This window comes from Giraffa tippelskirchi, chromosome 4, assembly GCF_054371585.1.
Source record: "Giraffa tippelskirchi isolate mGirTip1 chromosome 4, T2T-mGirTip1v1.2.pri, whole genome shotgun sequence".
Taxonomy (NCBI): Eukaryota; Metazoa; Chordata; class Mammalia; order Artiodactyla; family Giraffidae; genus Giraffa; species Giraffa tippelskirchi.
The window spans coordinates 131,493,399-131,505,448 of record NC_137278.1 but is presented as its reverse complement, the minus strand read 5'-3'; the positions used below and the strand labels follow the sequence as shown (position 1 = coordinate 131,505,448).

Sequence of the window (12,050 nt, the reverse complement as noted above, 5' to 3'; positions counted from 1 at the left end):
CTCTCTCTGCCCAAGCTCTGAGAATCAGCTTGTCTTCTGATCAGGTCCCTGAAGAGGGTCATGTGGCTGCAACACAGAGGGTGCTGGGCAGGATGTAAGTGGGCTGGGGTGAGAGTGAGGGGACCAGGACTGGTGGATTTGCTCATTATCCACTTGACAAACATTGACTGAGCACCTGTAATGTGCTAGGCCCAGTGCTAGGTGCTGAGTTCATGATTAACGTGCTTGCATGCTAAGTTGCTTCAGTTGTGTCCGACTCTTAGTGACCCCATGAACTGTAGCCCACTAGGCTTTTCTGTCCATGGAATTCTCCAGGCAAGTGTACTGGAGTGGGTAGCCATCCCTTCTCCAGGAGATCTTCCCAACCCAAGAAACAAACCCAGGTCTCCTGCACTGCAAGCAGATTCTTTACCATCTGAGCCACCAGGGAATCTCTTACTCACACCTAATTCTCTTCAAAGAGAACAAGCTTGTTCCCAACCCCTCTTAAACCTACCAACACTCTCTTCCCCACTGAGAAAGGGATTTTAAGCCAGAATCAAAACAGTGCTTTTCAAACTGAGTGGCAACCTGTTGGTGGATCATGAAGTCTATTTAGTAGCTGTGACCTTAATGAGTTTTTTAGTGAAACAGAGTAGAGGAATTTAAAACATCACATTTAGGAAATATTGCCTTGTGTAATGTTATAGTTATATCTCTTTTTATTGAGATAATGTTAATGAGTATTAAATGCATTTCTTCCTGCAAGTCTCAGTTAAAAGGGTTTGAGAGTCACTGATCTGGAGTTTGAGGAAGAGTTGGTTGTGAGAGGATGTCCCAGGAAGAGGGAACAACCTGATCAGGGCCCCAAAGTGGAGGAGTTGGTCTGGGCTTGTCCTGTGGGCAGTGGGAGCTATAGGAGGTCAGGTGAGGTCTTCTTCATCTTTGTGTCCTACTTCATGGGCAGGAGGGAGATAGCCAGAAGTTATCTTTGTCTCCCCAGGAGCCTGAGCCTGTCTCTACCTGGGCCTCAGCTGTCAGGACTGCCTGGCCTTTGGGAACATAGTCAGCCAACTCCAAGGGCAAAAGTCTGAATTTCTAAATCAGACAGACCTGTACTTATAGCTTATCTCAGCTAACTTACCTTTGATCTTAGGCAACTTTCTTTTTTTGGCTGCTCTGGGTCTTGGTTGCAGTGCGTGGGCTTTCACCAGTTGCTGAGAACAGGGGCTACTCTTCATTGCAGTGAGTGGGCCTCTTATTGCAGTGGCTTCTCTTGCTGCAGGGCACAGGCTCTAGAGCTCAGGCTCGGTAGTTGTGGCTCACAGCCTTAGTTGCTCCAAGGCATGTGAAATCTTCCTGGATCAGGGATCAAACCCTTGTCCCTTGCATTGGCAGGCAGATTCTTACACTGGGCCACCAGGAAAGTCCACAGGCAACTTTTATAACCTCTCTGTGCCTCAGTTTCCTCCTGGGTTAAATGAGGCGGTTAAGACTCATTCCTAAAAGTCCGTGTGAGAATTTAGTTTGAAATCCAGATGCCCCCAGGCCTTCAGTCCTCTAGGTTCTCTCTTCACTTTCTCGTAGAGTAAGGTTGTCAGATTTAGCAAAGAAAAATACAAGATATCCTGGTTCAATTTCAATTTCATATAATGAGTAAATTTGCAATGTAAGTATGTCCCAAATATTGCGTTGAATCTACTTATGCTAAACAATTTGTTATTTCTCTGAAATTCACATGTACCTGGGCATCCTGTGTTTTATCTGGCAACCTTCCATAGAAACGCTCACATTCCATCCAAGAACTCCGTGGACCCAATTCCCTGCAAGATTTCTGGGGCTTCCGAAGGGGACCAGAGCCCCAGGCTCCCACCCCTCCCAGCCGCTGCTGCTGGGGGCTCTTTTTTTTATTCTGTCCCACTTCAGCCACTATGGATCTGCCCTGTTCTTTCTCTCTCCTTCCCTAGAGTTCCAGCGGCACGGGCTGTGGTGTGTGACCTGCTTTTACTGACCTTGATGGGAGGATGGAGGGCGCTTGCAGCTCTGCTCAGAGCAGGAAACACACCTGTTATCTGTCAGATAGCATCGGTCCTGAATTCTGTCACTGTGCTCCCATGTGGGGCACCCTTACTGGTCCAGCTCCCCACGGATACCCTCCTCCTACCTCTGTTTTTCCAGAGTCTCAGCCACCTCCTTCAAGCCTCCAGCAAACCCTGCTTCTTTAGCCTTCAGCATCCTTTAGCCTTCCTTCTCACTTCTTCCCTATCTTGATTATTTCACAGGGTGGGTATGAGGTAGAAATTCACTTTCACAATTAAAAATGTCCTCCTGAAGTCATACTTCCTGAGACTTCCCGGGTGGTGCAGTGGTTAGGACTCCATGCTTCTGCAGGGGACCCAGTTCAATCCCTGGTTGGGGAACTAAGATTCCTGCAAGCCACGTGGCACAGCCAAAAAATAAACCAAAACACCAAACACCTGGGATTCTAATTCTGCCTCCCCACTTATTAGCTGTGTGACCTCAGGAAAGTTACTTAACCTCTCCCATTTTCCTCATCTCATAAAAAATGAGATTATAATTTTAGCTCATAGGATAGCTGTGAAGATTAATAGTGTTAATACATGTAGGAATGTCTAAAGGAGTTATGAGACAGTGAGCACTAAATGCAAAGTTAGTCTTATAACTGCGATATTTCATCAGCTCTGAGGTGTACCTTTTTCCTCTCATTCTAATGACTTAATGATCACGGTATCTTACAACAGCTGGGAGCGGTTGTCATTACCTGTGCATACTTAAATTTGGTCTTTTGAGTTTCATGCCTTTTCATTCCTATATCTGTTCAATTTAACTGCTATTTAAAATGTCTTCAAAAAGTTACACTATGGTTTAGCAGTTAAACAAAGTTATTTTGTGTACAGAAGGACAGAGAAACAGAGCAGCCTGCCAAGAATATGATATTAGTGAAGCAAATAGTTGTTATTGAAGAATGACCACAAGTCTCTGTTTTCTTGTAAAACAACTGCCAAGTGTTTTATGGGACCCAAGAAAGGAAGAGTCCCACAAGTAGATGAAATTGTTGTTTTACTACTGAGAAAAGGGCAAAATGATTGCCAGTCACACATGAAGCAAGAAAACACCTGAGGTACGCTTACAGAGACATGACAGACAATCTTGTAAGAAATGATGGATCACTACACTTCAGATGGCACAGAGGGTGAAACTGTGTAAAGAAATATCAAGGACTCAACTTGGAATCAAAAAGGGATTTTAAGAAAGTCAAACTCTGAATGTGAATAAATTTTAGAACTCTTTTAGCCAATTTGTTTTTCTTATAATATTCTTTTTTCATGTGTTCATAAGAGTGACTTTTGACTAAATGCTATTGTTGTTCAGTTGGTCTGTTATGTCCGACTCTTTGTGACCCCATGGACTGCAGCATGCCAGGATTCCCTGTCTTTCATTATCTCCCAGAGTTTGCTCAAACTCATGTCCATTGAGTTGGTGATGCCATCCAACCATCTCATCCTCTGTTGTCCCCTTCTCCTCATGCCTTCAATCTTTCCCAGCATCAAAGTCTTTTCCAATGAGTCAGCTCTTCGCATCAGGTGGCCAAAGTACTGGAGCTTCAGCTTCAGCATCAGACTTTCCAATGAATATTCAGGGTTGATATCCTTTAGGATTGACTAGTTTGAGCTCCATGTGGCCCAAGGGACTCTCAAGAATCTTCTCCAGCACCACAGTTTGGAGGCAACAATTCATGGTGCTCAGTGTTTTTTATTGTCCAGCTCTTGCATCCACACATGACTACTGAAAAAACCATAGCTTTGACTAGACAGACCGTGGTCAGCAAAGTAATGTCTCTGCTTTTTAATATGCTGTCTAGATTTGTCATAGCTTTTCTTCTGATATCTATGTAAATCTGAAAGACTTTTTTCAATAAGTACAAAACAAAAATTAGGTTGTTTTCCTTCACTTACGTTTAAAAATTGTTTTAAGATAACATAAAACCTACCACCTTAACCATCTGTATGTGCCTGATTCAGTGGTATCAGGTACATTCACAGTGTTGTGTGACCATCTCACCATCTGTTTCCAAGCATTTTTGTCACACTCTAGTTAGCAGTGCATCACACAATGGATGGCACCTTGTTCCTCATAAGACATGGTGTCTTCAATCCCTAGGTCAGGAAGATCCCCTGGAGAAGGAAATAGCACCCTGCTCCAGTATTCTTGCTGGAAAATTCCATAGATGGAGGAGCCTGGTGGGCTACAATCAATGGGGTCCAAAGAGTCGGACACAACTGAGCACACACACACAGCATACAGCGTGCATATTAACCACTAAAGACATAGCTGAAACAATGTTTCCTCTGACCATTAAATATAATTAAGCAAAGCTACTTTTTTAAAATTACACAGTGTTGTGATCACTGTAAACACAATGCAGCCCTTCCCAGGTTGCGGCTCCTCACCAAACAGGGACCACAGCTAGAACCCTCCAGCTTCTCAGGAACACCTTCCACTCCGGCTCAAAAGGAATGCACAGCCCGACTAGGGGCACAGACATGACTGGCGTCCTCCCCTCCTTTCAGACTTGTGTCCAGACCAGAACATGAGTGAGTCTCAGTCTCTCTGGACTTCATGTTGTAATCTATAAAATGAGATTCATAGGCTAGACAACCTCTATCTTAGAGTGGTATCTTACCACTGGGTTCTAAATTTATGGCCATGTGACTGAATGGCCAACATACACCTACACAGTTTGGGGGTGTGGATTAAGGGCTACAGAGAGAAGTCATGACACCTCTTGGGGGGTTATTGGGAGGTAAGGGACTTTTTACTTGGTTAGGTAAGGGGAGATCCTGCCCAGAATCATGGGTCAGCCACTTTCTCTCTCTCTCTCAAGGTCATGAACACTTTGATCAAAGAGGAGAGACAAGAAAGTGTGTGTGGCCCATCCAAGGGCACATGGCAGCACAGGGGGCTCCCCTCTGAGGTTTCCAGTCGCTCTCAGATTTCCCTTCCTGGGACTGTGACTTGCCCTGGGGACAGGAGGTAGAGTAGAGTCAAGAAGCTGGTTCTCTTAGTCACACTTAGAGCCTGCCCCTGCCCCTGCCCCTGCCCCTGCCCCTGGGTCCCCAGGACAGGGAGCAGGGCGGGAGAGATCAAGGAAATGTGACGGAGTGGGACCTAATGTCTCCTGCACTCCAGGTCAGGGTGGCATTGATGGCAGGAGGTGGCAGTGCCCAGATACTGGGCTGAGTGGGCACCTAGACCAGGGAGTCACTTATTGCAGTTGCCCTGAGCCTGCACAGCTCACTGCCCCCACAGAAATGTCCTCCCCCTGTGGTTTGGGTGGTTCTGAGCTCCAGGGTCACAGCTGTCACAGCTTCTGGGACCTTAACATGTGAGTTGGGGAGTCGTGGTCTCCTCTGACAGTATAAATAATGCTATTAATAACAGATCATATCAACTGACAGCTTGCTGTGGGCCAGGACCAGCTCTGAGCATTTTCCACACATTAGTTCATTTAATCTAAACCCCAACCCCACATAGGTTTACTATCCCCTTTTGAAATCACAGAGATGGACCACGGAATGGAAACGCACAGCTTCCTCAGTTGACCTGAGGTTGACTCCATCACCGAAGGCCAAGGTCCCAGAGCCTCTGAAAATGCCCGCTGCTTCCAGGCTATGGAAGCTGCTATTTGGCAGGGGTTCCAGGGAGCAAGTGAAGCTTAATGATTTATGGAAGACTGACTGCAAGAAAGCAAACACAGGAGAGACACAAAACCTTCATGCCTTGGAAGGTTCATGTCACACCAACCAGTTGTTTTCCAACCCCTGCAAGATGGAGGTCAGTCAGCAGGAAGAATGTCCCGATCTCCAGAAGGGGTAGCACTCACACCCTGTTTCATGGTCAGTTCTGTAAGGTGTTGCCCCTGACTTGGCCAACAGTCTGAATCAGAGAGAGGGGTTTGGCAGCATAAGTCCTACAGAATCCCCATAGGACGGGTGGGGGCGGGGGAGGCCCTGGGGCAGCTGCCTTGGGATAACCTAGGGAACAAACACGGAAAACTAGGGGACGTCAATCCCTATCTGGAGCTCATTAATGGGGAACACCATTCAGCTGTGAAGTCCTAGATGGGGTGATAGGCATGCTATGCCCAGGGGTAGGGGGTGGGGGCAGGAGGCAGCCACAGGGGAGAAAAGGTATTGGCCAGACTCCACCTCCATCTCACATGTCCAAATTCAGGATGGAGGGACCCTATAAATGCCCATGACCAGCCTCCTCAAAGACCCTGAGAGAGAGAGAGACAGACAGACGGAGAGAGAACGAGAGCTGCAAGCTCCCCGCCCCTGAGACCCCTGGGCCAGCCCACAGAAGGCTCCACAGCATGTGGGAACTCCGGTCCATAGCCTTCTCCAGGGCAGTGCTCGCAGAGTTCCTGGCCACCCTCCTCTTTGTCTTCTTTGGCCTCGGCTCAGCCCTCAACTGGCCACAGGCCTTGCCCTCTGTGCTGCAGATCGCCATGGCCTTCGGCCTGGCTATCGGCACCCTGGTGCAGGCTCTGGGCCACATCAGCGGGGCCCACATCAACCCTGCCGTGACTGTGGCCTGCCTGGTGGGCTGCCACGTCTCCTTTCTCCGTGCTGTCTTCTACGTGGCCGCCCAGCTGCTGGGGGCTGTGGCCGGGGCCGCCCTGCTCCATGAGATCACACCACCAGATATTCGAGGGGACCTGGCTGTCAACGCCGTGAGTAGCCAGAACTGTGTCCTTTCCACAAGGGCAGATCCTGGGGAGTCCCTTGTGAAGAATGAGATGGGAGGGACCACATCTGGGTGAGGGTCTAGGTGGGGAGACAGAGAGAGACAGAGAGAGGTGGGGTGGGGAAGGGGCAGAAATGCTGGAGCCAGGAACATAGCTGCCACAGGAGAGTCAGGGTGGAAGCAGCAGTAATGTCAGAGCAGCGGCTGGGTACCCACGGGTCTGCTGGTACCTTCTGCCCTCAGCCTCTTGGAGGGAGAGCCCCATCAAGGACTCTGTTGACCTGATGCTCGCATTGCATCGAGGGCTGTGCTAGGACTCAGGGAGGACAGAGTCCCCAGGCAGACATGAATAGACTATGAGGAAGGAACTTCAGAGAGCTAGTCCCCAGCATCTTCCTGAGGGAAGAAGGACCCAACATTCCTTCAGCATCCACTGTGTACAGGGCTCACAGCAGGGGCTCCATGTGAGCCATATGTGGATATCTTATGACAACCTGTAAGGGAGGGATGAGAAGATCCATTTCTTAAGGACGTGGAAGCTGAGACTCAGCAAGGGGAAGTACCCAAAGCCAGTCTTTAAACCCAGGCTTGACTGTAAAACCTGTGATCTCTCTACCCCACCAGTGTTCCCTCCTTGAGCCACCATCTAAGCCTTGTTTTGCAAACGAGGAAACAGAGGCTCAGAGAAGGGAAGTGACAGGCTAAAAGCTCTACGGTTTGTCAACATCAAGGAAAGTAGCAGAACCCAGGGCAAAGCTGAAGGGGCAAGGTCTCTCCAGACCTTGGAGAACATCCCCAGAGCCCATGAGCTGATGACATGACCAGTGGCCTTGGGAGCTGAGGGTGACGCTGTGGCCCGTCCCCCTCCACACTCCTGCCCTCTCCCTCTCCTGGGTCTGGGCAAGGCCTGGGCATCTGAGGGCATGGATGGGAAGAGACAGCCTGTGCCCCTCAACACAGCTCTAACTCTTGCTCCTCTTCCAAGCCAGGAAGGTGAGTGCTTCTTTCATGCCTCTATCTCCTGCATTTCTTGGCCTTCTCTACCCCTGGGCCACTGGATAAAAGCTCTGATGTCTCTGAAGAGTCCTGCATGGTCTCTGTGGCCATCCCCTCCCCCGTATAGGTGGCCTTCCTCATGCAAGGAGCAGGGGTGTCCCAACTGGGGAACTTCTCTCTTCAAAATGGAAAATATGATGAGTCTGGGGGCTCAAGTTTGAGAAAAGGCAAGAGTGACCACTGTGATGGATAGACTGAGAGTCTGATCATTTCCACTGAGAATGAAATTAGTTCCGTTTACAGTAAGATGAGGTCCAGTTAGACTGAAAGAGGAACTTCCTGAAAGCATGGTCAAGAAAGCCTCAGAATGTGTGGCTGGGAAATCTCTTCAAATAGCAGGGCAACAGGAGTGCTAAGAGGCCTTGAGGACATGACCTCCTGCTCTTCCATCATCTCATAGTTGACTGGGGCCCTCAGGAGGGAAGGGTCTGGGAGGCTCCTCCGAGTTTCTGCTCAGCATTTACCATCTTGATGACCTGGGGAGAACCTTCGTGGCTGGAATGGGGCAGCAGTGAGACTGACTTGTCCTGAGGCTAGCAAGAGCCAGATGACCCCCATGGCTGTCCCAGGTGTCCTCTGAAGCCCCTGGAAAAGCCAGTCTGCCCACCAAGAATTTACCAGTGATGTGCATCTGCTTTGTGGCAGGCCAGATTTCATCTCATTCTTGGTACAACACTGTAAGGAGAATTCTGTGATCCTCCACTCTGAGTGGTAAAATTGAGGTTCAGCATTCAATTGTTTCAAATCACAGAGCCGTGTCCGCACCTAGAAATGGACCCAGAGCTGTCTGACACTGAACCCATGTCCATACTCTCTCCTTTAGATCACTCTTTACCAGGGAATGGGGCTGGGGCTCTGCCTTTGTCATTTCCATTTGTCTCATAGTCCTCCAGGATCCATTCTTCTATCCCCATTTTACAGAAAGACAAACTGAGGCTGAAATAAATAGAGCCCCACAGCAAGTCAGAGGCTCCAAAGTGTCTGCCTCCAAAGCTCTTCACTGCCCCCCATTATTATAGGCTCTGACTTTGGACGATGAGAGGGGGTTGAGGTTAGACTCCAGAGAGGCCCAAGGGTGCCATCTCGATGGTTAGGACCCAAGGTGGGGGTTCAGAGCCTGGAGAAGGAGTATGGGAGCTCAGGGCTCTCCCAGCTTCACCCAGCGCAGTGCCCAGACCCAGAAGGCAGGGTGTAGGGTTCAAGACAACAGAATCCAGAGAGAAATCCAGTACTGGGTGCGGCTGAGTTATGAAATCACCTCTTCACTCAGCCCCAGGTTTTCTTATTACAAGTAAGGTCTGCTGGGACCGTGGACACCCCACATGGGGGTGGAGGCATCACAGTACAGGGCTCCAGGACCCCCACCTCAACCTGTGCAGGATGTGCAGAGAACAAATCCACAGGGCAAAACTGACACCTGAAACGCAGTAGGAATAGGCAAGGTCAAGGGGAACAAGCATAGTTGTACACTGGACCCCTGGGGGAAGGGAGCACACTAGCGCCAGCCCCTGAGCCAGTCCCTTGATCCTGTTCCTGGGAGCCCTTTGACCACAGGAGGAAAGACCACTGGCCTCTCATTACACCAGTATCCTATGGCTTAAATAGCGAGGAAGGGCTTCCTATAACTAGGCCTAAAACTTCCTGCTGCAATCAAAACCTCTTCCCTTCTTGTTCTTCAGGAAACAGAAATTCCACATCTCAGTACCCTTTTCCTCTCACACTGCAGGCACACAATCCCAGTTACCAAACCTAATGGGCTATGGAGTCAGTTTCCCTACCTCTAGCCTGGGAACCACAAGTAGTCAGTCGTAGTGTCCATCCCCCTGCCTGTGTGCCATGGCCTAGTAAGAACCCCCCAGTAGTGTGGACTAAGGTGGCTGGTGCGCCCTGGTGGATTGTGCCCGGAAGCCTATCTGGGTCCCGGGCTGCAGGTGGGCAGGAAGTTGACACCAATGTGGGAAGCATGCTCAGTGTGACCCCCTCCTCTGTCCCCAGCTCAGCAACAACTCAACAGCTGGCCAGGCCGTTACTGTGGAGCTTTTCCTGACACTGCAGCTCGTACTCTGCATCTTCGCCTCCACTGACGAGCGCCGTGGAGACAACGTGGGCACCCCTGCCCTCTCTATAGGGTTCTCTGTGGCCCTGGGCCACCTCCTTGGGGTAGGTCATGGCCACTGATTCCAGCCTCCCTGGAGGGACAGACACAGACCTTCCCCAAAGACATAGATACACAGACTGCTCTAAAGATAGATACACAGAACCCCTGAAAGTGACAGCCACAGAGACACCCCCAGAAGGACAGATACACAGACCTCCCAAGAAGGGCAGACACATGGACATACTCCAGAGGGTTTGGCCCCCAGGCACCACAAAGGGACAGCTAACACTCCAGCTTCAAATGAATAGCAAGCCCTGTAAATATAGCATGAACTTAATTGCCCATTCATGAGTGCCCTTTAGGTTGAGGTCAAGCACTGGAGAGGGGCACAAAGACTCTGGCCCCATCCTCACCCAGCTCCCCTCCCTGCCTCCTGCCTCCATTGCAGATCCACTACACTGGCTGCTCCATGAATCCTGCCCGCTCCCTGGCTCCAGCTGTCGTCACTGGCAAGTTTGATGACCACTGGGTAATGGCCGAAACCTCCCTGTCTTCCCCTCCCCACAGAAAGCCATCTCCACTAGAAGGGAAAGCAGTGGGATCAGCAAATCCACCCCGCCCCCAATCCTCCTCCTGGGGCTACGGGGAGCCTTGGGTCCACCTTTCAGGTCTGACGCCAGAGACTCCGTTTCTACATCTATAAATGAGGATAAGAGTGGTTGTTCCTTTGGCTTTGGGGAAAGATTAAGTGAGGTTACTGGTTTAAAAGAGATGACGCAGTGCCTTAGAATTCGATAAATGGTGATATTTATACTAGGCTACATATTTCTATCATTTAGCACTTATCTAGTACTTCCTTAGTATGTGCCAGGACTTATTCTAAGTGCTTTGCAAATATTGACTCATAGAGTTTTCACAACAACCCTAGGCGTTAGGTATTAGAGTGAGGAAACAGGCACAGAGAGGGCAAGTAAGTTGTCCAAGGTTACCAGGGAGTCCGCACCGAATTCGCCCCATTAGCCCCCAACTAACAGTCTTCCCAGCTGCTCGCTCCTCCTCACTATTCACACGGAAGAGCATTTGATAACCCTTCACCGCGCGAGGCCCCCTTTCAACGCCAGTGGGGAGAAGAGCATCCCTCGAGCCGCCCTCTCTCTCGCCCCCCAGGTCTTCTGGATCGGACCCTTGGTCGGCGGCATCCTGGCCTCGCTCCTCTACAACTACGTGCTGTTCCCGCCCGCCAAGAGCCTGTCGGAGCGCCTAGCGGTGCTGAAGGGGCTGGAGCCCGACACCGACTGGGAGGAGCGCGAAGTGCGGCGGCGGCAGTCGGTGGAGCTGCACTCCCCGCAGAGCCTCCCGCGCGGCAGCAAGGCCTGAGCGCCGGGACGGGCTGGGGGAGCTCGCCCGCCCGCCCGCAACCCCGCCAGAGCCCCTCTCCCCAGGCTCGAAGCCAGCCCCCAGGGCACAGTAGCTGCTTCCAAGACGCGCCGAGCGGCCAGGGCCCCGGGCATCGCGGTGAGCCTGGCAGATTCCCCTGGCCTGAGGCTGTGGGGCAGCAAGTAGTGGACCCTGCGGCGCCTGCCAGGGAGCTGGGGACAACGGCGCCGAGCTGGGGAGGCAGGGCAGAGCTAGAAGCCTCCTCCGAGAGCCCGCTCAAGTGCGCCTCGGGGCTGGGGGACGGGAGCTGGAAAAGGTGCCCCAGGTTTTTTTTGCGTGTTCGTCCCCCAGTACCTCTCTGTCCCCAAGTGCAGGGCTGTGCACACTCCTGAGTGTAAGCAGGTGTGCCTGTGCTGGCGCAAGTGTGCCCTGGCTGATCACCTCTCACTCCCTTCTTGACCCCTCCCTCCCCACCTGCAATAAATCCACGTCTTCTGCAGTAGAGGCGTCCTGTCCCCAGGAGCACTAAGCGCTCTCCCCAGGAGAAGGGAAGAGTAGGGTGTGGAGGCCACTCTGAGAGGGCTGGAGGGAGGCACTGATTTCCACTCCCGACTCTGCCCCTTCAGGAAAGTTTCCCCAAGCTGCAGCCCTGGGTCCTAAGATTTGCCAGGAACCTGCACTAGAGGTAGTGAGGTTTCAACCAGAAGACAGCTCCCCCAGAATTGGCCTGGGATGGGAGCAGGGAGAGGGAAGTTGAGGGCCAGGGTCC

At 51.1% G+C, this 12,050-nt stretch overlaps 1 protein-coding gene across 1 annotated transcript; it reads left to right on the top strand.

The window, feature by feature from the left end:
• The first annotated feature begins 6,376 nt into the window (after positions 1 to 6,376).
• Positions 6,377 to 11,281, top strand: AQP2 (aquaporin 2). The gene is made up of 4 exons (XM_081592605.1): positions 6,377 to 6,736; positions 9,802 to 9,966; positions 10,353 to 10,433; positions 11,072 to 11,281. Exons 1-4 carry the CDS (start codon positions 6,377 to 6,379, stop codon positions 11,279 to 11,281), a joined length of 816 nt encoding a protein of 271 aa, XP_081448731.1.
• Positions 11,282 to 12,050: the final 769 nt, after the last annotated feature.

Coding starts and splice junctions, on each gene's coding strand:
- AQP2 (XM_081592605.1), top strand. CDS start 6,377: ATGTGGGAACTCCGGTCCATAGCCTTCTCCAGGGCAGTGCTCGCAGAG. Junction 6,737..9,801: donor GGGACCTGGCTGTCAACGCC/GTGAGTAGCCAG, acceptor CTCTGTCCCCAG/CTCAGCAACAACTCAACAGC. Junction 9,967..10,352: donor CCCTGGGCCACCTCCTTGGG/GTAGGTCATGGC, acceptor CCTCCATTGCAG/ATCCACTACACTGGCTGCTC.